The sequence below is a fragment of the Heteronotia binoei genome, chromosome 2, assembly GCF_032191835.1.
Source record: "Heteronotia binoei isolate CCM8104 ecotype False Entrance Well chromosome 2, APGP_CSIRO_Hbin_v1, whole genome shotgun sequence".
In the NCBI taxonomy this organism is placed as follows: domain Eukaryota; kingdom Metazoa; phylum Chordata; class Lepidosauria; order Squamata; family Gekkonidae; genus Heteronotia; species Heteronotia binoei.
In genome coordinates, this window is record NC_083224.1 from 63,234,033 (window position 1) to 63,259,822 (window position 25,790).

Consider the following 25,790-nt stretch of genomic DNA (forward strand, 5'->3'; position numbering starts at 1 on the left):
CCATAGAGAATAATGGAGTGCCCAGCAGACATTTCCCTCCCCCCCACTGCTTTCTGATGACCCTGTAGTGGGGGAAGAGCCTCCAAACCAGGGGAGCTCCTGCCCCCACCTGGGGATTGGCAACCCTAGATCAGCTTCCCTGGAGAAAATGGCGGCTTTGAAGGGTGGACCCTATGGTATTCTAACATGCTGAGGCCACTCCCCTCCCCAAACCCTGCCCTCTCCTGCATCCACCCCCAAAGTATCCAGGTATTTTCCAACACAGACCTGGCAAACCTAAAATAAACTCTCTGGGTTACAATTGCAAAGAGGTTCATGGAAAGAGAATAGAACTGGAAATAACACTGTGAAACAATTACTAATAAGATTTAAGAAAGATATTAACAATTAATCCTTATTAAAGAGCAGGGGTGTCAAATGTGAGGCCCCAGGGCCAGATCAGGCCCACAAGCACCTCAATGACATTTGCTTCCTTCCCTCTCTCTTGCTACCTTCTGCGTCACAGCTTGCCTTGCTAGGCTTGTTCAATCGCACAAGAGCTACAGAGCAAAGCCTGTTTCTTCCATTGACTAATCAGCAAACGAAGCAACTTATGTACAAAAGCTCTCAATGCCCAGCCATTACATGTTTTCCTCTGGGTCTTAAGCTCAAAGCATTGACAATGAGATTTCTGCAATGAATGTCAATAAATCAAAAGTAGGTTTGCAACTTACAAACACCCCTGAACAACATACAGCATTGACATTGTCTCCAGATTTTGATGCAATAATTCAGAGCAAGAGGTGTCTGTTATCAGAGACTGTTAAATAAATAAGATATTGCAAGAGTGTTAATCTTTTAAGCATATTTTAAGTTTTAAAAAAATCTGATGAGAAGTTGACAGATTACAGGAGAATAAATGAGTTTGTAGATGAATGAGAGAAGCTGTTAAAGATTCAAACAGCAGAGATGGAAGAGAAGAATAGAAAGGGGAAAGAAGTACATATGGCTGCACTTACTGAAGGACTCATCTCTCTGACAAATCTTATTCATGAAGAAGAGAAAGTAATAATGAGATCCAAGAAAAATGATATCTTTAACCAACTGGTAAAAGATGAAAAGGATGTCAGTCCAGGACAACTTGAGTCAGCATGGAAATCTATGGGAAACAACATCCGTGCACAGCAGACTGAAGTTAAGAACAATGGTGCCATAGGAAGAAGTTAACCAGAAGATTGGAAAGGCATTCCTGTGGACTTTATGGAGCTGCAAACATAACAAATGGGAATTGGTCTCACCAGCATGAGGAGAATTGGGAAAGACACAAGTTCCCTGTGCAGCAGGAGGGGCAAAAATTTGATGGCATACTTTGATCTCTTTGAAGCCTCATGTGTGGATTATAAAGTGAGAGAACAGGAATACATGAGAATCCTGTGTGCCCACGTATACCATAAATTAATAATTTCATGGGGGAACTACCAGTAGGAATGAGGGATTATCAACTATTTAAGAGACTGGTTAGGCAGAAGCTTGAGTTGTTGGAAGAACAATAAAGGTTGCAATTCCAGACAGCAAGTTCCAAATCCAGTGTTCATGTTTTAGATTTGTGGATGGATGCCTTCCAAACTGAGAGACATTCTAGTAGTTAAATAACAGTTTTTCCAGATTTTATCTCCAGACATTGCTGCACTAGCACACTCATAATCTAGGCTCCTTAATGGGCATGGCACTCTTTGCAGATCAACTGGTAATGCAATTTTGCTCTGAGTTGGAGGGACATGGCCCCCAGGGGTAAAGGTTAGGAGAAGGGAAAGGTAGTGATCAAAGGAGTATGAGCTGAGCTGCCCAGAAATTTTTCTATTCTACTTCGACTGGTCAAGCCCTGTTTCCAGAAAAGGGGGTGAGCACCCAACCCATGTTCCTAGGATGGAATGTTGTGCTTATTATGAAAAGAAGCAAGCTAGCAGAGTATAAGGTTTTGCTTAGAGTCTAGAAGAAGAAGATATTGGATTTATATCCTGCCCTTCACTCTGAATCTCAGAGCGGCTCATAATCTCCTTTATTTTCCTCTTCCACTACAAATACCCTGTGAAGTAGGTGGAGCTGAGAGAGCTCTCCTAGAAGCTGCTTTTTCAAGGACAGCTCTAAGAGAGCTGTGGCTGGTCCAAGGCAATTCCAGCAGCTGTAAGTGGGGGAGTGGGGAATCAAACTAGTCTGCGCACTTAACCACCACACCAAACTAGCTCTATCACAAGACTTCTTAAATAAATGCAAAAGAGGCTTTTAATCAGGTATCAAATACTTGTAGCATGTGCACCAAGACTACTTGTCTCACCAGAATGGCATAAAATGAAAGTCACAGTCCAAATATAGATTATAGGTTAACAGCCCATCATTTCTCCTCCCTAAACTTCTTCCGCTCAAAAGACTTTGAATTATTTCCCAGACTCCAGTATTATTCTTCTCCAAGGTCTCATTCCAATTTGCAGACATCTCTCATTGGTACATATTTTCCATTACCAGGGAGACTAGATTAGGCCCTTGCTTCTCACAGTGGTATACCCTCTACTGTGGCCTCCTTTGTTCTATTCTACATAAACCTACCAGTTCTATTCTACATAAACCTTAAAAACAATACAGTGAATATATATGAGGGTTAGTGAATACTGGTGTTGTAATACATGGGTTAGTACAGTTGTAAATATATGTGCATGCATACATGTAGGAACACCTAAAACAATAGTTATGGTTTTTGAATATACATTGGATAACTGACTCTTCATCAATGATGACAATACTATTAGGAAACTCAATAGACAGTTTCTGAACCACAGGTCAGAGGCAAATCTTTGTCAAGCTTGTGCCTGACAGAGATTTTGAAGAGTTTTGAGAAAATGAGAAAAGGTTAGAATGGGGCAATATGTTAGTGAGGCTCTCTGTGAGTACTGGGAAGCTATAAGAAAGAGAATACCCAGATCTTTAAATTCCCCAAGTTACAGTTTTAAGGGAGAGTACACAGCCCTATGCCCAAAGATTTCAAGCAGAACAAAGCCAATGATGAAGAGCAAAGCAAAGGATGAAATAGTTCCTGAGACTCCCCTGCACGATGAAGTGCTTGGAGGCAGCTTAGTCAAAGTGCTGCCTTCCGTGTCATTCCTTTACCTCAGAAAGAGTGACTTGAACAATTGAGGAGTGATATTGTGGTCATTGGTGGGGACAGAGTTGCTTTCAGAGTTCGTAGGTACTGGTAAGTTATTTTAGTTTCATCCCTAGGAGTGTGTTGAAGGAGCCTGTGAAATGGACTGGAGAGGTTTGAATTCATATGTATGATTCTCAAATTTCCAATGGACCCATGGCTTCTGTACAGGTGTGCTTTAGAGGTTGAGAAGGACAACTACCTGTATTAATACATTCAAATGAAGATGATAGGTTTATGATGAGGGGATTGCCAACCTCCAGATGGGCCTGGAAATCTTCTGGAATTACAACAGATCTCCAGGCTACAGAGATCAGTTTCTCTGGAGAAACTGGTAGCCTTGGAGGGCAGACTCTGGCATTATACCTCTCTAAGGTTCCATATCTCCCTAAATCCCACCCTCTCCAGGCTCCACCCTCAAAATCTCCAGGATCTTCCCAAGCCAGAGTTGGCAACCCTAGTCCAAAATGCCAAAGTTTCAGCTCAGCAGAAGGTCATCAGCAGAAGGTCATGACCAGGTAACACCTCTGAATTTAAAAAAACAAAGGAAGCCAATGGTCAAATAATAAAGATTTTTCCAGCTGAAGGGGGTGGGGATTCAGCTGATAGCCCCCTCCATGGGAGGAATTTCTGAAAGCTAAGGCTCAGTGAGCTTCAATCCCTTCCCCACTTCTCAGGAGACCCAGCCTGTGTTAAAAGTTATAGTGGGAGGGGGATGGGCTTTCAACTATCTGAAGCTTTTTAAAAAGCTCAGTATGGATATAATAACCTCAGACTGTCGCCTGCAAGCTGAGGCCATTTTGCCAGAAATGAATGAGATTGTAATTAACAATTTGTGTGGGAAAGGGGGCTTCTGTATAGAGAATATCTCCCTAGAGATCTCCTAGAAGGAACTAAGGATGCAATCCTAAGAACAGTTTCCTGTGGCTAAGCTCCATTGAATAAAGTGGGCCTTATTTTAAGGTTGACCAGTTTAGATTGTTCCATTTGTCAGTTCACCACCAGCTCATTATTCCTTAAGAATTCAGAAAAGGTGTTCTTAAGGCTGCTCATGACATCTCCTTCACTCAGCATCTGGATATGAAAGGGACATTGGACAGAGTTACAAAATTCTATTACTGGCCAACTATGGATCAAAGCATTCTAACGTTCTGCAGTACTTGTGAAGTCTGACAGACAGTGGGACAAATGTCCTCTGCAAAAGTTGTTGAAGAAGAAGAAATGCCTTTGTTCCATGTGAAGGAGGGAACTGCTGTTTTGAATCTTGACAAATATGGGAGGAATGAGGGGTAAGTGAGTCCTGGGAGGAAAATTTGTGATGTTTCATGTCTCATTTGTACTCTGCACTTGCTGGATTTTATTTATGGAATAATGCTAATAGATCTCACTCTATAGGGTATATAGTTTCAGGTTGCTTTGCTTAAACAGTTAAATAATTTTGATCATAATTAAATCATTAATCTCAGATCCTCAGAAAGGGGGTGCCTCAAGCAAAGCACTTTGTCTCCTCTCAAGGGTTAATGTGAATACTGATGAACCTATTCCAATCTTGCAGTGTTTGCAGTTAAGCTATTGCATCCACACAGGCTCTTATCTCCTTCAAGGCTGCAGCCAAGAAGACGGTAATTAATTGTTTGTTTGTTTTTAAACTCATGGCCTGTGAAAAAGGGAGATGGGAGGAGGAGTAATAATGTAATTTCCTAGCGAATTCCCATTAATAAGAGCTCTGGTTGGATCTGAAATGTCATCTGACTCCAGAAGTTCAAAAGAGTTGAGAAGGGGGGGGAAGGTCTCCTGATTTACTACAACTATCAGACAGAGGCATGGATTATGCTGAACCACAGAAGGATGCATAAGCCTCTGCTTTGGACTGAAATTCTGCAGCTATGCCATCTGTCAGGTGTTAAATGTGGATGGCGGGATAGTCAGCATAGTTGCCTAGTAGTGTTCTTAAGACCCTATTAACTTTTAGTATCGACAACAATGCAAATGCCCAACTGTGCCCCATTATACTGGCAGGCAATTCTCGTCAGACCTCTGTCCTGGGTCTTGCACATGGATAGTCAGTACGATCTTATATTTTTGTATCTGAAACAAAAGGTCAAATCACACCTCACCCATGAAGTGGCATAACTATTGAAAATGGAATTATATAAATGCTGTCTATATTTTTAATTTGAGGTATTTTAGACATTTTGGATTTTGTATAACTGAATTTAATAATTGAATATGGTTTTTATATTAGGAATGTAACTTCTTTCTTTCTTTTTCTTTCTTCTTTTAATTGTAACAGCAATATACAATACAATAAACCAGGGGTAGCCAAACTGTGGCTCAGGAGCCACATGCGGCTCTTTCACACATATTGTGTGGCTCTCAAAGCTCCCACTGCCCCATCAGCTGGCTTGGAGAAGGCAATGGTCTCTTTAAATCACTTCTCCAAGCCAAGCCAGCCCACAGCTTGGAGAATGCATTTAAAGTTAAAGTTGCATTCTTTCCACATCTCCCTCCCTCCCCCATCTATTTGCCTGCCTGCCTTCCTGTCTTGTGACTCTCAAACAAAAAATGTTTGCGTCTTGTGGCTCTCAGATAGCTGATGGTTATTTTTTGTGACTCTTACATTAAACAAGTTTGGCCACCCCTGAAATAAACTATCATGAAGTGGTTGAGGTTGTACACAAGGACAAAATAAGATGTTCTCTGGAATCTGATGACCCTAGCAATTGATTCATGCCTCTTCATGGTAGGACTAGCTTTGTTCAAAGTTGCTCTACTTTTTTTCCTACCACATAAACAAGCCAAAAGATATTTTGCCTATATTCTTTTTTGTCCCAGTGATGTAGTGTTAATCTGTGTTTACATGATGAATTGCAAGGCACTGTCACTAATGCTGCAGTGTCCCTGTGGCTGCTGGGTTTGAGGTTGTGCTTTCACAAGATGTTAACATCTGCACAAGGGGCTGCTGAAGGTATTGTTGCCACTGGCTAGTTGAAACACTCACAACTCTAATTACAAGCAGTGTTCAGTTCATGCCCACAAAGCCAGAAAATGTTTAGGCCATTCTACATGGCCTCTGGTTTTCTGCTTTACTTTGGATCTTTGTTTTACAATGTTAGGCAGGTAAAAGCATATTCTGTCCACATATAGAGTGCACGGCCTCTTGAAACACTGCAGCCAAATCAAATCAGTATGATGATAAAATTCGTTTTCTCTGACATCTCCCCATCTCAGTTTAGTTGTGGAAGCTCTGCCCACAGTTACCCCACATTTCCCCTTTAGGTCGAAAGAAAGGAAGTTTTTCCTTTGCTCTGGCTTACAGGAGAAATCCCAGGAGCTCCACAAGTCACACTTGGAAAGAGTATGACTATTATGTCAAAGCTCCCCCCAAAAGTGAGGGCACCTAGCTGTCCACAGAGGGTAAAATCACAGTATGGAAGCAACCCAAGCAATGTCATGCTGTTTAGTATTTTCTTGTATTTAATTCCTTCCCCATCATTATGGAAGCCAACTGGGGGCGACAGAGTTTGCTGTCTGATTCTGGTCTCTGTTTCTTAACATATGGGAAATCACATTAAGATGAGTCAGCCAAGGAATAGCTGGGGGGCAATGTTCCTCTTTTGCAGAGAGACTGAGAAGTTATGCACTTCCTGTACTTCAAGTGCATGAATCAAGCAAGAAAGGCAATTGGAATTCTACTTTTCCCTAATCAGCAACTGAATGAAGATCTTTGGAGGGACATGTGGATGCTCACAGCTTGCTCATCCAAATAGCATACATTCCAGGAACCGGTTAGCTCTTACTCATTGACCCGCATGTAAGTTTAACATTCAAAACAAAAATGTCTGGTCTTGATGTGGCTTCCCAGAGTTCACCCAAGGCCATGTGAAAGGGCAGTAATGTCTGAATATTTTGGAATTTTCTTGCAAAGCTGAGGACTAAGGCATGACTAATAGATTTTAGAAACTAAGTCACTTCTCAGGGGAGAAGGAAGAATGAGGGCTTTCTCCGAGGAGACTGCTCATCTACACAGAGGTAATTCAAACCATTGAATGAAGACAGTGCTAGGAATGAACACTGATCCCATTAGTGGCCTAAATCAGGGACCTGACGTACCTTTTCTTGTGATGTTTATAATGGGAGTTTTCCTGCTTATCAAGTGCAAGTTGCTCCAGAGAATTACCTGGAAAGAATTTGTTCCTGGAGAAAACTCAGTAGTAAGTTGAGCAAGATCAATGCATGCAGAGCAAAATGTTTTTGCCTCTTTGGCAAATAATGTATTATTTAATGTTTTAACAGGAGGCACTAGGGCCCAGGGTGGAATGGTTCTTTTAATTTTCCCCACTGTGACTTATGCACACATACTAATTTCCTTTAGGTCTTGTGATGAAGTAACTCAACCACAACCTTCAGCGGGAACCCTCTGTGCTTGTAGTTTCCATTGTAGCGTATGTGTGTCATGTCCATCTTCGTCTCCGGCAGTGCAGCTTCACACAGTTTTACAGCATGGATCAAAGAGAAATTCTGATGCAAAACCTGGAAAAAGTCAAGAGCAAAAAAATTAACAGAGAGGAATTCACTAACGAATTTTTGGTAAGTGATCCACAGCACTATTTCTGTTTCTAAAGTCATAGTAAGGGGACAAATTCAGCTATTGCAGTAAACATCACATGTTGTTAAGACTCAGCTATTGTGGGTCTTAATGTAACAATGCAACTTTCTAACACAGTTAACAATTGTAATAATTAATTAGCTAGACTTCAAAGAACATTGAACGGGGAAAGTCTTTAACTGTGCGGTATGTAGGTGTCTTTATAGTCCTTCCTGTTTGTTCTCATGCAGGTTTATTGAGAGAAAAACAGTGTTGGTTTTGTTACAAAATGGTTTGCTACTGAATTCCTACTAAAGTTTTTGGGTGTGGTGGGAAAGGATTTTTGCCCAGATGTCTAAAAGGAATAATCCAATCAATTTCATATATTTCATGCAAAGCAATTTCCCCTCATTCACTAATATTGTGACAAGTTAATGCCTCAAGGGAAGACAGTTTATGAAAGCTGTCATCATAAGTTAATTTAACTGCTGCTGTATTTTGAAACTCCTATACTTGTCATTCAAATGAAACATCTACATCCATAGAAAGTATGTTCAGGTTAAGCATTACTTTATTCTGCCTTTTATTCCACATTAACAATACTCAGAAATATCTCCTTCACAACTGAAACAAACGTTATTTCATTGTGAAAATGCTCTGAGTTCCATTCCAGAAAAGAATCTGTTGTGAGGCAGGCAGGGTTGCAAGTGACTGACAGTAAAGCAGAGTTTGAAAATCACTGGGTCTTTCCATATTTCCACTTTCTCTGGTACTGATACTTTTGACTAACTCATTTATTTCTGAGAATCCAAATACCCCCAAATTATTATATCGCCATATCCCCCCTAATTTCACAGTGTTTCTTTTTTCCCTGTGGTAATGTCTCCTTTTTTAAAACCTTCAAATGGTAATTGTAGCATCAAGCTTTCATATGTGGACTAGCATTGTTATCTCCACTGGTTTATATATGCGATGTGGGTTTGGACAACAGTATGTGATGGCGTAAAATCCAGCCTCTGCTTGCTCTTTTGCTATTACCTTTACCTGGATACAGATGTTAATAAAGAGGAGGGAGTCTTTGTATTTACTTGTGGCCTATAGTAGCTGATTGCATAGAGTGTGATGGTTTTCCCCACACATACAACACACACACAATATAAACCACTCCACAGAAAAACAACAGAAAAGCCCCATGCAATGAGGCCAGGAGAGGGTGTCTCCATGAAGGATGAAGGGCAGCAGTCCCTGATGGACAAGCACATGGGGCAACACAAAGCACTGAACTAGTGGAGCATGTGAGCTTTGCCCAGAGCTGAGTGTAGCAGAAACTCTGATCCTACTGCTATGAATGAGCACTGGAAGGGAAGAGAGAGATCTTTGTTTCTGGTGCTGGACTGGAAGGGGAGTCAGCACCTTCTCTGACAGATCTGATGTGGGGAAGAATCTGTGCCTTTTGTGGGGCTGGGCTCATACTTTCACCTGTGACCTTTCCACTTCCATTGCAAGCAGAAAGGTGAATTGCTTCTAGATGACATCAAAAAGCCAATTTGTTTGTGTTAATACATGGGGAGTGTCATAGTGTGTAGTTAGTTGCCACAGTCCAGGACTAGCACTAGGATTAGCACTAGGATAGAATTGTTGTTGTTTTTTTTAAAAAAAAATTATTTTAAAAATAATTATCTGAAAGCACCGACAAGTCTCCAAAACTTGTTTTAGCTAGAAATTTGGACTGTAAGCAAATAAAATAATATAAATATACTATTTCTGGCTTCTTTTTTACAACTTGGAAATATGGGGAGTTGTATAAAAATTACTTGTACTGTGAAATCTTTTTCTTGAGTAAATATAAAAACCTACCTCCCATGAAAGTATGTAAAAGTAAATGCTTGAGTTGGGAGGAGGACATAGTTTAGTGATAATGCACAGGGAGAATGTCTTGTTTATTTTTTAAAGGCTCAAGTAGAAGGTAACTGGACCAGTGATGAGAGCCACTGCCAGTCAGCATAGATTAGACTGAGCTAAATGGATCAGAGGGTCTAATTTCATAAGTAGGAATGGGCACAAACAAACTCACAAATGAAAGTTCATGAAGAATTTTGGGAGGTTTGTGGTTTGTGAAGTGATGTTTGCAAACTGAAGAGTCACCATAAATTTCCATGATTTTTAAAACAGTTTTTGTGGTGATTTGTGAAGAGCAGAAAGCAAAGGTTTAAATGTCTCTGAGCCATTTCAACTTCTGCTTTCTAGTCTTCATTAAAAACAGCTGAGCAGCGGGAAGCAGAAAGCAGGAGTTTAAATGGCTCTGAATAATTTAAACCCGCTTTCTGCTCTTCACAGTGGCTCTGAGCCATTTAAACCCCTTTCTGCTCCCTGCCACTCAGCTGTTTTTCATGGGGAGTAGAAAGCAGGGGCTTAAGTGACTTGAAGGCATTTAAGCCTCTGCTTTCAACTTCCCACCACTTTTTATGGGGAACCTCCTGCTTTCTGCTTCCCATGATAAGTGGCAAGGAGGAGAAAGCCAGGGTCATGAACCGATAGAAACCAATTCAGTTTGCAAACCAACCTCCCAGTTCATATTGGCTCATGGTTTGGTTCATGTGGTTTAGCCACAAACCATGAACCAAACCTCAAAAATATGGTTTGTGCCCATCCCTAGATATATCCCTAGATGTCAAGACAGTGTGCAATTGCAATAAAAAAGGCCAACGCCATGCTGGGAATTATTAGGAAGGGAATTGAAAACAAATCAGCCAGTATCATAATGCCCCTGTATAAATCGATGGTGCGGTCTCATTTGGAATACTGTGTACAATTCTGGTCACCGCACCTCAAAAAGGATATTATAGCATAGGAAAAAATGCAGAAAAGGGCAACTAGAATGATTAAAGGGTTGGAACACTTTCCCTATGAAGAAAGGTTAAAATACTTGGGGCTCTTTAGCTTGGAGAAATGTCGACTGTGGGGTGACATGATAGAGGTTTACAAGATTATGCATGGGATGGAGAAAGTAGAGAAAAAAGTACTTTTCTCCCTTTCTCACAATACAAGAACTCATGGGCATTCAATGAAATTGCTGAGCAGTCAGGTTAAAACGGATAGAAGAAAGTACTTCTTCACCCAAAGGGTGATTAACATGTGGAATTCACTGCCACAGGAGGTGGTGGCGGCTACAAGCATAGCCAGCTTCAAGAGGGGGTTAGATAAAAATATGGAGTAGAAGTCCATCAGTGGCTATTAGCCACAGTGTGTGTGTATATATATATATATTGGCCACTATGTGACACAGAGTGTTGGACTGGATGGGCCATTGGCCTGATCCAACATGGCTTCTCTTATGTTCTTATAAGGCAATTTAATACATTTGCTAGGGTTATGGATTGGGAAATCCCAGAAGATTTTGGGGGTAAAGTCTGGGTAGGGCAGGGTTTGAGGAGGGGACGGACCTCAGCAGGGTATAATGTCATAAAACTCACCTCCTAAAGCCATTTTCTCTCTGGAGTTTGGAGATCTGTTGTAATTCCATGCCCGATGCAGAAGTGGGCAATTTCACGTGTTCCCAATAAGTGGTCATTAGCTATATCCATTGCATGCAGCATGCCTAAATTGGTCATAGAATGCTTCGCAGTTATATAGCTTCAATTATGCTGTCTTTACTTTCATAAAACATGTCTTTTTAGATTCTTAAGTGTACTGGTTTTGCAAGGCCTATGGGTTACAATGACCGGCTCAATTTATTTACTTCATATACAAAAGAACCGTGGCTGGGTTTTCCTCCCACCTCTGCTTATCATCCTCCAAGCAACTCTCTGTTTTCAGATGACCATGGGTGTATTCAAAATAGTGGAACCATATTGCATCAGCTATGGAAAAAATTCATAGCCATCATTACTGAAATACTCCTCTGTTGTATCGTGCTCACAGGTTGTCCATCTCTCCATATTACTGTGGTATCTTTGTAAGACTACTTCTTACTAGGCCAAGCTCTTGTATCACCAATAAGGGTCTGTGATTTTGGTGTAAGAACCTTCTGTATGGCAGTCACAGTGGCAATGATAATGTTTGGGGGCTGGGGGTGGGGAATTGCAATATATCAGCATTTCCTATTTGCCTTTATGGTACTGGGGAAAATATACTTGCCACCTTATACTAAGTCACTGGTCCATAAGTAGGTACCATCTACTCTAGGATGCAGAAACTTTCCAAGATGTTGAGCAGAGGTCATAAACCTGCAATGTAGCATATGCAGAACATGTACTTTGCCTCTGAACTGGGGCCTTTCCATAGCATTTACTGAAGCAAGAAATTCAAATATTTTTTGATAGACATTTGCGGCTCCAGCACCAAGGGGAGGAGGGAGAGCTGGGCACTTTCTGAACGAAGTCCTCTATACCCACATATTCTAGTTTAATTTACATATCTGAGTTGAAATAAAACACAAGCACAGCATTTTCAGAATTGAGGAATAAAATTGGCCACAACTTTCTTAATATTCTTGGTAATTTGTCCATTTCACTCCATGTCATAACTTTTATAAACCAATCCCATTTCTCTGGTATTTTTTCTTGCTTCCACAACTGCGCATATAATGTCCTAGCAGCTGAAAGCAAGTACCAAATTACAGTTCTATCTTCTTTTGGAAATTTTTCCATTTGTAATCCCAACAGAAAAGTCTCTGCAACTTTCTTGAATTCATATCCCAAGATCTTAGAAATTTCTTGCTGAATCATCTACCAATACTTTTTTGCTCTTTCACAAGTCCACCACATATGGTAGAAGGAACCTTCATGTTTTTTACATTTCCAACATCTGTCTGGCATCTTATTGTTCATCTTTGCCAATTTTTTAGGAGTCATATACCATCTATACATCATTTTAAAACTGTTCTCTTTAATACTATGACACGTTGAAAGCTTCATAGAATTCTTCCACAAGTATTCCCAAGTTTCCATCTGTATTTCTTTATTTACATTAATTGTCCATTTAATCATTTGAGATTTTACTACTTCATCCTCCGTAGACCATTTTAAAAGTCATTTATATATTTTTGAAATTAATTTTTAATTATCTCCAAGCAGAACTTTTTCCATTTCTGTTTGTTCTTTTCTTATTCCTTCAGTTTTGATATCATTATCCACCAAGCTCTTTATTTGTTGCATTTGGAACCAATCATTTATTATTCAACTCCTCAGCAGTTTTCAATTCTATTTTGCCACTTTGTATTTTTAATAATTGATTATATGACAACCACTTTTCTTCACCTATCTCAGCCGTTATTTTTATTACTTCAGCTGGCACTATCCATAACGGTCTTCTCTCATCTCCATATTTCCTATATTTCATCCATGTATTTAGCAAATTATTTCTTATGTAATGGTGAGAGAAAAAAACGTCCATCTTCTTTTGTGAGTGTTTTTGCTGGCCATAGTGGTAGGTTCTCAGGTCATACTGGGGATGGTGCCCCAGCTGTGGAATTTGCTACCCAAATGCTTGGCTTTTCCATAATTTGGCTGGTGAAAATAACTCTTCCTTAAAGAGTGTTTGACACTGCTGAGTCCCATCCTGAGCAGGAATCACTTTAAGGTTTACCCTAGATGTTATTGTGTAAGAACTACAGTTTAATATAAGAAATGGTTTTGCAGTATTCATTTTGTTATTTGTGGCTCCTAGAGAGCCTGCTAGAAAGTGAGATGCAGCAGTTAAGAAATGAAGCAAAACCAATCTATCAGCTGGGCATGGTGACCTACTAGGTCATTTCTGGTTTTGCTACCTGTGTGGGACTACAAAGGAGGAGAGCTGTCAAAGCTGTGTCAGGCCACAGTATGTGGCTGGTGGGCTGTGTGGGCTATGTGGATCATGAACTCTGCAAGCATGTTCTGATGTTAAAGCCCTATATGGTCGAGGACCTGTCTACCTTAGGGACCGTCTTTCCCCATACGAACCCCAGAGAGCACTGAGGTCAGCTGGAAAAAACTTGCTGACCACCCCCGGACCAAGAGAGGTGAAGCTGCAATGCACCCGTAATCGGGCCTTCTCCTCTGTAGCCCCGAACCTATGGAACCAACTTCCAGAGGAAATGCGGGCCCTGCGGAACCTTGAACAATTCCGCAGGGCCTGCAAAACTTTCCTCTTTCGACTGGCTTTCGCTGATGAAGGAAGTGATTGCTGATGAAGGAAGTGACTGCTAAGGATTACCGCCATCATATAAAGAACAAACAGCACTAGCACTTTTATTACTAATTAATTAATCAATTTTAAACTTATTAGAATTTTAACGTTAAATGTAACTTTGTTGTTTTGTTGTTTTTGTATAATTGAATGATGTTGTCAGCCGCCCTGAGCCTGCTTCGGCGGGGAGGGCGGGATATAAATAAAATTACCTACCTACCTACCTACCTACGTAGAACTGTTCCACATTAAATGGAAGGGGTGGCAATCTGAGTACAGTGCAGTTGATGATTTCAAAGTCTGGAACTAGGGGTCCCAATCCTCCCGCTCTGGCGGGAGACGCCAGGTTTTCCAGTCTCTTCCCCCGCTCCCCCCCAAAACGGCAGCGGGGGGAGGGGAGGGGAGGGAAACGGCGCCTTCTGCAGATTCAGAAACGAATCTGACTCTGCAGAAGGAAGTTCTGAGGAAGAGGTGTGCGTGCGTGTGTGAAGCGGCACGCGCAGGTTTCTGTCGCATGCGCAGTGGCTGAGGCTCTGTTCGAGAGAGCGCACCATGCCGTTGAGGCGCAGGCTGAGGGAAGGCGGGTCGGCCAGCTCGCGGCTGCCTGGCCTCGGTCTGTGGCGGCTCCGGCGCCCGCAGGACGTTCCAGAGTCCCCGGGGCTATGACCTGCCTCCCTGGCTTCCTCAGCGGTGGCTCTCCCTGCGCCGCCCTCCGCTCCCTAAGTTTCCCCTCCTCGCCTCCACCGGGCTCCCCGCGCCTTCCTCGGCGCAGTCGTCGCCCTCGCCACGGCACCTCAGCGCGGAATCAGTCGTCCCTGGGATCTGTGACTGTCAGCCATGAACACAGATGCCTGTCTCTTGATGAAATTAGATGGGGGTATGTGAAGAGAGCAAGCACACACACACACAGAGCTCTTATGGTTTTTTCTGTGTGCTACACGATAGTGATCTGTTTGGAAGCTACAATGCCTTTTAAAATTTAACTATGCCTCTCTTCCTATATTTCCTTCTGTATATAGTAGGCCAAGGGCTATTTTAAGTTTTAGATTTGGAAACATGTTTTCTTTCTGGCATGATTAGGGCTGTTTGTTTTCTGCCAGCTGCTGGTTAATATTTGGGCGGGGGGGGGGGTTAACATTAGAATAGGCAATAAGCAACTTTAGCTTGACATATATGTAAATGAAGAGTTATATGAAAATAGTCTGTGCCCTATTTTGTGCCCTCAGAGTTCTTGTTTCACATTCACAGTAGAGGAGCTTTTCCTTTATAGAGTGTCACAAGATTGCTAGAAACTATTTTAATAGCTATTTTTGCCATTTTGAATGTGAAGTAAGGTATAAAAACAGCAGGTTGGACCAGGGGGTCCAATTCTATGAGCCCCAAAAGAAGGTGCCCCTATCCTTCATTATTTCCTATGGAAGGAAGGAATTGAAAAGGTGTGCTGTCACTTTAAATGTGATGGCCAGAACTCCCTTTGGAATTCAATTCTGCTTGTCACAGCCTTGATCTTGGCTCCACCCCTAATGTCTCCTGGCTCCACCCCCAAAGTCTCCTGGCTCCACCCCCAAAGTCCCCAGATATTTCTTGAATTGGACTTGGCAACCCTATCTGGAACTCTTTACAGCACTCAGTTTAAGAGAGTTGAAATTGATATAATAATGGTGTAACATCTTGTTCTGCACACTCCATAATGCTTTTCCTGCTTTGATCTCCCAGCAATCCTAGCAGAAGGGAGGGGAATGAAGGGGAGCAAAGCGTGCAACTCTCTCATATCTGGCTCACTGTTATGGATAGCAAATCACAGTTAGTGTCACTTGGAAGAAGTCTGAGCTGAATCTAGAGGCTTCTGCCTCTGTGTGCGAGCTGAGCCAGGTGGCCTTTGAGTCTCTTCTAACAGTGAACACTGAATAGCATTGTAGGGCTGAGCGCTGAATATCACGTGGTCTTTCTTTTCCTCTGAAAATGCATCCTTCCACATTTTCTGGTGGATGGTCTTATTTCACTAAGGCAAAAGGGACTAGATTTAGAAAGTTAATTTGTAGTCTAAGCTTCCCAAAATCAGCAGAATGTTGAAACAATTATTTTCATGGTAGCTACAAACATACGGGTCGGCTTCAAAGAACAGTAGATGGAGTGCCATCTGAGGGGGCCACAGAAGGAAGAGGAAGCAGGAAAGTCCATGAGTTCTGGTCTGTGATCAGATCTAATTGGATACAAACTAGTATTTGCAAATAATGGAAAAGACCAAAAGGTGAAAAGGAATGTAATTACTTTTGAGCAATTTTAAATTCAAATGAGAGTAGACAAAGACCTTTCATCTAAGAAACAGGTTTTAAAAGTCATGAATTAGGTGTGGAGATGGGTTAATGCAAATACTAAGGGTAACATGGTTAGATGTTTTGCAAGATAGTATATAGAAAGAAGCACAGGATGTAAAGGAATGTTGTAGGAAAATATGGAATGTGGTAGTAATGAGTAACTTAACAGCCTGTGTGACACAGAGTGTTGGACAGGATGGGCCATAAGCCTGATCCAACATGACTTCTCTTATGTTCTTATGCCCACGAGTTCTTGAATTGTGAGAAAGGGAGAAAATTACTTATTTCTCTACCTTCTCTATCCCATGCATAATCTTATAAACCTTTATCATGTCATCCCTCAGTCATTGTTTCTCCAAGCTAAAGAGCCCTAAGTGCTTTAACCTTTCTTCATAGGGAAAGTGTTCCAACCCTTTAATCATGGGGGAAGGAGGAGGGAGTGTCAGATGGAAAGAAAGCTACTTTAACTTTAAATATGTTCTCCAAGCCCCCCATGCTGGCTGGGTTGGTGAAGGGATTTAAAGAGACATATGCCTTCTCCAAGCTGGCTGACAGGGCAGTGGGGGCTTTGAGAGCCACATAATATGTGTGAAAGGGCTGCATGTGACTCCTGAGTTGCAGTTTGGCCATTCTTGGCTTAGCTCTTCTAACCAATGGTATTTATGTTCTGGAAAGAAAGAAACGCCTCCACAATCCTTCACTTTCCACATGAATTTGAGGACACATGTTTAAATATTTATGAATGTCACTGTCCTTGCTACTTTGGCTCTCAGAAGCAGGAGTATGGTTAGGACACTGGAGGCTGGCAAAAATGCTGCAGCAGTTAGATTCCCTTGAGTTCCTTCTGTGTTGTCAATAGGTGAAGGATTTTCATATTTTCCATCTTTGCCTGTGATTCCACCACATCACACCTGTGCAAAGGCAACAGAACTTCTTACGCAAGGGTAACGCTCTAAGAAGCCACATCTGAAATGCATGTGCCTGAACTAAGCATGGCTTCAGCTCAGCACACAAAGTTTCCACTCCCCCCCGCAAGCTTCCTACAGCAAATGACGGCTGTTGTGTGCTCACTGTGGTTGTCTCAAGAGAGGCCAACCAGGAAATAATTATTGTTGCAGTCCGATGACATTGTTAACACGTTCTTTGTAACCTCTTTTTCATTATTCAACCGCAGAAACTGAAAAGGCAATCGGCAGCCTACAGAACAGACAAAATCTACCCAATGGCTACAGCTGAGAGGCCAGAAAACATCAGCAAGAACCGCTACAAAGATATCTTGCCATGTATGTTAGGAATTTATTACTCTGTTGCTTGATCTTTCCAACCAAGGTATAGGTATAGAATGAACAATTGGAGTATGGCCCATGTATGTGTGTGTGTATGTATACACATAGAGAATGATATACACACACACATACAAAAAGCAATTACTTGGACCACATTCCGAGTTTTTATCTAGATATTGATAGTGGGATTGGAACCATTGTACTCAATAATGAGAACTTCAGTACACAATTTTGAATAGTCAAATGAGATTTGACTTTAAAGAATCCATGAATGAACTTCCTGCATTTTTTTTAGCACTATAACAGCAGTTGTATGTGAGGGGGAGATGAAGGGTATGACACACAGGGAGAGTTATCACTTTCCTTTGCCCCCATGGTGGCATTGGGGTACCACCCTATTGTTAGCCTGCCTCTCCACATCTCCCATCATTGTGTTTCTCAGTGGTCTCAGAATTTAGAGGAGGAATTTGCCAGCACTATATTCCTCCTCCTCCAACCAGTTCACTCTCTTGCAATCTGTGGAGGGCAGCTGGATTCCATCTTCATCATTCCCCCTACTGTTCCATTTAAAGACAGCTTTTCAGGTAATCTCTGCTCCTTTTTGGTCCTCCTACAATGATTTGTCTCCTGAGGATTCCTCTTTTCATGAAAACCAGAGATCCAGCAAGTCTGTTAAAGAAACTAATTAGTATTGTAATATTAATGTTGGGATGGGGCCTCTTTACAGGAGAAATCTGTTCAGATCCACACTTAGGGCTAAACTGGATGATATTGTACTCCTCAAGTCTGCCATGGGGACATGGCCACCATTCAAGAGTGTGTTTCTTTTTTACTTTCAGAATTGCCACAGGGGCCCAGTCCTTCTGATGGTTTTTGTGTGGGAGGATGTCTCCCTCACTCATGCCCTTTTCAAGACCATGCAGCTGTTTTGACTCTTGAAAACTGTGCATGTGTGTGTGTGTGGGGGGCGGAATATGAGTTCCCCCATGCTGCAGTCCCCATAACCATCAAGCTATGTGGGGATTTCAAAGCTAAGGGAGGGAAAACAGGCTGTAAAATGGTGCCATGTCCCTCTGGCACACCTTGGGGACACAGTATCATCTCGTTTGGATCTCAGGGCTAAGTATACAGGACATTACCCTTGCACCCTTCTACGGTCTGCCCACAAGGACTTCAGTCAAACGCTCCTTGTGAGTTCCAAGCCTGGAACTCATTTCCCAGGCACTGGGACTGTGGTATGCAGGGAGATAGTCAGGTGTAGTGGTTAAAGTACTAGACAAGGATCAGGGAAACCCAGGTTTAGATTTCCACTCAGCCATGGAAGACTGCCAAGTGACCTTGGGCCAGCAACACATTGAACATATGAACATATGAAGCTGCCTTCTACTGAATCAGACCTTTGGTCCATCAAAGTCAGTATTGTCTTCTCAGACTGGCAGCGGCTCTCCAGGGCCTCAAGCTGAGGTTTTTTCACACCTATTTGCCTGGACCCTTTTTTGGAAATGCCAGGGATTGAACCTGGGACCTTCTGCTTCCCAAGCAGATGCTCTACCACTGAGCCACCGTCCCTCCCCATTCTCAGCCCAATCTACCTCACAGAGGAGTTGTGAGGATAAAACGAAGAACGATAAAATGATAAAACGAAGAAAGGAGAATGATGTAAGCTGCCTTTAGTTCCCATCGGAGAGAAAGGTGGAATATAAAGGAAGGAAAAAAATAAGGGAGAGGGGAAGTTAAGCTTTGCCAAGCTGAAACTGCCCCAGGGAGCTGGGATTTGTACCACTGGGAAAACTGACATGTACTGCATGCAAATTTCCCCAGTGGTGTAAATTCCAGCTTCCTGAGTCCATTCCAGGTTAGGGAAAACAACATGGAGGAAAAGATTCCAGAATGGAGTGCAATGTCATGCTGGAAGGCTGGAGGAATCTAATGACCCAGGCTGCTGGCTGATCTTGATCTATGATTGCAATAAAATTAAGCAAGTAAAATCTCCCAAACTATGGATGAGCAGAAGTGTCTTCCATTTGCCTTGTGCATCTTTATACCTAAGCAAAATTTACTACATAGCATTTATGAACAAGGGTCAATTTAAAATACAAATTCAAATGTATTATGTGCTAGAGGAGAGGTGAAAAGTAAGCTTGGTTGGAGATAGATTGGTATATGAGAGGAAATTAAAAAAGGTTTGTGGAAAGGCGACCTGTCCTGTGAAGGATAAGGAGTATGCCCAGTGACACGTATAGCCAGACTGGCAAGTAACAAAACAGACTTTGTTAACCCTCATTGGCACAGTGTAGAGGAAGCTGAACTCCCACTTTAATAATCCCAGTTGCCTTCCAGAATGCTCAGAAGAAGTTAGCAAGAGATGAGTTGAGCTGAAAACCCTTGAAAAGAATAACAATATATTTAGCACATACACTATGCTGTTGGTCACTTTTATTTTTGTTAAGGCTAGAAAATATTATGGGGAGAAGTCTGTTTTGCCACAAAATGTGCTGGACCAAAAATATCCCCTCCCTTTGGTAACTGCTGGGAATGTTTGTGCATTACAACTTGCTGTGGAAGAAAGCATGCAAGGGTAAAGTCTGTTGGAGCATCTGCCACAGGAAATCCTGATTTCAACTAAATTCTCTAGAGACCATCCTATGAAGCAGCTGATGGTTGTTCTTTTTACTGTTTCCTTTAGATGACCACAGTCGAGTGAAGCTGTCTCTGATCACATCAGATAAAGACTCCAATTACATCAATGCCAGTTTTATCCAGGTAGTAATTCATGCATGGGACTTTTGTTGCCTGTAGGATATTACTTTCATGGGTTAAAAACACATGTTGGGCTGATTGGCTATGCAGAATAAAAAAAAATAGTTGCATAAACTAATAGTCTGTAACTATAATCAAGTTCATTGGGATATAAAGAGGATAATTGACAAAGTGCTTCTTCATTCACAGGGAAGCAGGTGTGAAGGGTTAACAAAGACAGCTGTAGATATATGAATCCTTAGCAATATCAGGATTTTCAAATCTTGGATCATAGTACTGTTATGAGAAAACCCTTTTAACCTGCAGTTTATTTATTTATTTAATTCGATTTTTTAGCCCGCCTTTCCTGAAGAATAGGCTCAGGGTGGGTTGCATCATAAAAACGGTCCATAGTAAAAACAGTAAAAAACCAATTTAAAATATAAAATCTAAGATTACAAAGATTAAGGTGCCAGGTTCTGCCTCATAGATATGACCTATTGCCCAAGTCCAGCAGATCTTGTAGCGCTGGGATGTAATGAGGGGGGGAGGCCAGTAACAAGTGATGCCCACTGCCTCAGCTGAAAGCCTGGCAAAAGAGCTCTGTTTTACAGGCCTTGCAGAATTGAAGCAGATCCCACAGGGCCCGGATCTCCAGGGGGAGCTCATTCCACCAGGCAGGGGCCAGGGCTGAAAAGGCCCTGGCCCTCGTTGAGGCCAGATGGACATCTCTGAGGCCGGGTATTACTAGAAGTTGTTGGCTTGCTGACCGTAAGGACCTATGGGGCTCATACAGGGAAAGGCGGTCCCAAAGGTATGCTGGCCCCTAGCCATATAGGGCTTTAAAGGTTAGTACCAACACCTTGAACAGGATCTGGTACTCAATGGGTAGCCAGTACAGTTCATGCAGCACAGGATTTATCTGTGCCCGTATAGGCGACGACGTCAACATCCGTGCAGCAGTGTTCTGCATCAGCTGGAGTTTCCGGAGGAAGGTCAAGGGCAGCCCCATGTAGAGAGAATTACAATAATCTAGCCTGGAAGTGACCATTGCATGGGTTACTGTGGCCAGGTTGTGGGGGTCGAGATACGGGACCAACTGCCTGACCCGCCTCAGATGGAAAAAGGCTGATCTGGCAGTGGTGGTAACCTGGGCCTCCATAGTTAGAGAGGCATCCAGAAATACCCCCCCAAGCTCTTCACCCTCGATGTGGGCATCAATGGAGCCCCATCAAAGGATGGGAGCCTGATCCCTGATTCCAGCCCCCTATAACCTAGACATAGCACCTCCGTCTTCGATGGATTCAGTTTCAGTCGGCTCTGTTGCAACCAACCAGCCACGACTTGCAATGCCGTACCCAATTCCTCTGGGACTGAATCCGGGTGGCCATCCATCAGCAGATAGAGCTGGGTGTCATCTGCATATTGATGACACCCCAGCCCATACCTCCGGATGATCTGGGCAAGGGGGCGCATATAGATGCTGAATAACATTGGGGAGAGAATTGTTCCCTGCAGCACATCACATTGTAATGGGTGCCGCTGGGATAGTTCACCCCCAAGTGCCACCCTCTGTCCCCAACCTTGGAGAAAGGAGACCAGCCATTGTAGGGCTAGCCCCATATCCTTGCTTCGGCTAGGCGGTGGGCCAACACTTCCTGGTCGACCATATCAAACACTGCTGACAGATCAAGAAGGATCAGCAGCGCCGAATCGCCTCAATCCAGATGCCTCTGGAGATCATCCACCAAGGTGACCAACGCCGTCTCCGTCCCATGGGCAGGGCGGAAGCTGGACCGGAAGGGATTCAGGACAACAGCATCCTCCAAGAAAGTCTGAAGCTGCGTTGCCACCGCCTTCTCCACTACCTTGCCCAGGAATGGCAAGTTTGAAACTGGGCGGTAGTTTGCTAGGACCGTAGGGTCCAGAGATGGTTTCTTCAAGAGAGGACGGATCACTGCCTCCTTCAAGGCCCCCAGGAATGCCCCTGTTGAGAGGGACAAGTTGATGATCTCTCTCAGGGGGGTTCGTATGCTGTCACTGCAGGCTTTAATCAGCCATGACAGACAAGGATCAAGGGGGCAAGTGGTAGGTTTCACAGCAGCCAGGTTCTTGTCAACTTCATCCTGGGAGAGCAGGCTGAAATGGTCCAAAACTAGACCTGAAGACAGGCAAGGGGCTTCCAGTTCCATTATTGTATCAATTGTGGCTGGAAGGTTGTGGCAGAGCGAACAATACTTTATCGCAAAATAATCCGCAAAAGCCACACAGCCTATATCCAATTTCCTAGCGTTTGGCATGCCCCGAGGCAAAAATGTTAAAGACCGAATTAATCTAAATAATTGAGCTGGGCACGATTTTGCAGAAGCGATGGAGGTAGCATAGAACTCCTTCTTTGCTGACTTCGTCGCCATCTCATAGGTCTTCATAAGCGATCTATAAGATGTTCTTGTAGCTTCATCTTGAGCCTTCCACCACACTCTCTCTAGTCGTCTCAGCTCCCGTTTCATCCACCTCAGCTCCAGGGAATACCAAGGAGCCAAGTTGGTACGGGGGCAGAGAGGGCGCCAGGGAGTGACCACATCAATGGCTTCAGAGACAGCTGTGGCACTCTTCCACCAGCTCATCCAATGGGCCGCCTGGGGGAATTGGATCCCGCAGAGCCCCCTGGAACCTATTTGGTCCATTTGGCTCCTTGGGCAAGCATAAATCTGCTTGCCACCCAAACAAGAGAGTTAGGCGTGGATAGCCGGGCCTTCAGGACAAAGTGGTCTGACCATGGCACCACATCCGTTGTAATACAGTCCACTCCAATCCCCGAGACAAAGATAAGATCTAGCGTGTGACCTGCTTTATGTGTGGGAGCTGAAACAACTTGGGAGAGTCCTAGTGCTGCCATGGAGAACACCAGGTCCTCAGCCTGAGAGGAGGTCACATTCTCAGCACGGACACTGAAGTCTCCCAGAACCAATAGTCTGGGATACTCCAATGCCCAGGTGGATATAGCCTCCATCAGGCCAGGCAGGACATTGGCTGGTGTGTTAGGCGGATGGTACACCAGCCAAATGGCCAAGCTGTCCTCAGCATCCTACACCAGGCCTACACATTCAATGCCAGCAATCCGTGTCTCAGGGAGTGTCCTGAAGGAGAAAGTCTCCCAAATAAGCATCGCCATACCCACCTCCCCAACTTTAGTCCAAGACTGGTTGAGGACCGAAAAACCTGGGGAAGCAAGCTGCCTCAAGGCAAAGGTTTCACCATCTCACACCCTCTCGCCATCTTATGAAAGTTTCTCTTGCCATCTTATGAAACTCATGAAGAGGTTATGAAAGTTTCCATGCTACTTTCATAACCTCTTCTAGCGGTCCTACTGAAATGAATGAGATGTTCATCCTATGTTGCAATAATCAAGGGAAAATGCAAAATACCCTACAATGGACAGGATTTTTGAACATTTATCAATATATTAATTTCTTTTTTAGGGAGTATATGAGCCAAGGACTTACATAGCTACCCAGGGTCCACTTTCCACAACTGTTCTTGATTTATGGCGGATGATTTGGGAATATAAAGTCCAGGTAAGAGGCATACTTTCTACTGTTTATTCCGTTAGTTTGAACGGTTTAAAGGGGTCCCCCTTCCCCAAGTTGCAAGGCAGTGCTTGAATTACAAGAGGACTCGGGGAAGCAACTCCCCTGCACCTTATTTATTTATTTAAAATTAAGTTCCCATTCCACCTGATTAGGGTTCACAAGGTGATGAACATAAGAGCAATTAAAACAGCTGAGTAAATACAAATAAATCTCATATTATAAAACAATTAAAAACACATAAGCATTACTAGAAGGAGGGCCAGTAACCACTGAGGGTATGCCATATGAAACAAAAGTCTTTACCTGCTGGCAGAACACACCAAAGGGGGAGGACAGATGAATCTTTCTAGGAAGTGACTTCTGAAGTTTTGGTGCCAATACTGAGAAGGCCCTTCTCAGCTACCAGTTTAGCTTCAGATGGTGGGGGCAACCAAAGCAGGGCCTCCAAAGATGACTGGTATATAAAGGTTAGTTCATATGGGAGAAAGCGGTCCTTAAGGTATGTTGGTCCCAAGCTGTACAGGGCTTTAAAGTTCAATATGAGCACCTTGAACTGAGCCCTTTGTGATAGTCCCATAGTTAGTTATTTATTTTATTTATTTATTTTATTCGATTTATATCCCGCCCTACCCCACCGAGGTGGGCTCAGGGCGGCTTACAACATAAAAACCAACAGAATCCATTTAAATACATTCATGATAGATTAATAATTATAATTATACAATAAAATATATAAAATACATAAAAACACATAAAACTGAGTTACTGAGGTAAAGCATGTGTATTTGATTACCTGTTCACCTACACACACACACCCCTATTTCAAGCATTGTGCTAGCTGAATAGCATCTGCATCCAGTCATTATCTGAACATAGCATGATGTCTGTACTGCACTGGTGGTTTTCAGGATGTTCTTCGGCAACTGTTTGGTAAGGGTGTAGCCTTGGGTTTGCTGTCAAAGTGAAACAGAAAGAGCAACCTTCCAGCATCTAGCAAACAAACATGAGAAGACCATTGTTTTTGCCAATAAAAGTGTGGGATTCAGTGCTAGGCCTCAAGCCAGGAAGACAATTGCACTGTGTTGACTGGAATTTAACTGCAGAGTTCAGCACATGGCCTCAAAACTCACTACACATACTTTTTGACATCTGAAAGCAAACAAAAAAAGAGAGTAAAGAAAGAGTAAGAAAAGAAAACTGGCGCTGCCTCAGTCTGTTACTGTGACCAGCAGCTAGGGTTGCCAAGTCCAATTCAAGAAATATCTGGGGACCTTGGGGGTGGAGCCAGGAGACATTGGGGGCAGAGCCAGGAGCAAGGGTGTGACAAGCGTAATTGAACAAGGGAGTTCTGGCCATCACATTTAAAGGGATAGCACACCTTTTAAAATGCCTTCCTTCCATAGGAAATCATGAAGGATAGGGGCACCTTCTTTTGAGGCTCATAGAATTGGAACCCCTGGTCCAATCATTTTGAAACTTGGGGGATATTTTGGGGAGAGGCACTAGATGCTATACTGAAAATTTGGTACCTCTATCTCAAAATTCAGCTCCCACAGAGCCCCCGATATCCATGGATCAGTTCCCCATTATTCCCTATGGGAATCATTCTCCATAGGGAATAATTGCCCAGTAGACATTTCCCTCCCTTCCCCCCGCTGCTTTCTGATGACCCTAAAGCGGGGGGAGGGGAAGGGCCTCCAAACCTGGGAATTGGCAACCCTCTCTCTCTCTCACACACACACTTAACTGGATCTGGTTCCTCCACAACGACATCTGAAAAGAACAGAGGCTACCCTGCTCTCTCTCTCTCACACACAAAAGCAAAACAAACCGAGGGATTGGTTTGCTGACCCTTCCCATGAAGTACTTCCTGCTCAACTTTAAAGGCACACAGACACACACACATTTTGAAACGGACTTGTTTAC

The 25,790-nt window shown here is 43.0% G+C and overlaps 1 protein-coding gene across 1 annotated transcript in view; it reads left to right on the plus strand.

The window, feature by feature from the left end:
• Positions 1–7,459: 7,459 nt before the first annotated feature.
• Positions 7,460–25,790, plus strand: part of PTPN22 (protein tyrosine phosphatase non-receptor type 22) — a 55,948-nt gene continuing 37,617 nt past the window's right edge. Inside the window, exons 1-4 of the mRNA XM_060231205.1 lie at positions 7,460–7,765; positions 17,421–17,529; positions 20,219–20,295; positions 23,754–23,849. Coding sequence (XP_060087188.1) covers positions 7,679–7,765; positions 17,421–17,529; positions 20,219–20,295; positions 23,754–23,849 — 369 coding nt within the window. The 5' untranslated portion in view covers positions 7,460–7,678. The remainder of the gene's footprint in view (positions 7,766–17,420; positions 17,530–20,218; positions 20,296–23,753; positions 23,850–25,790) is intronic.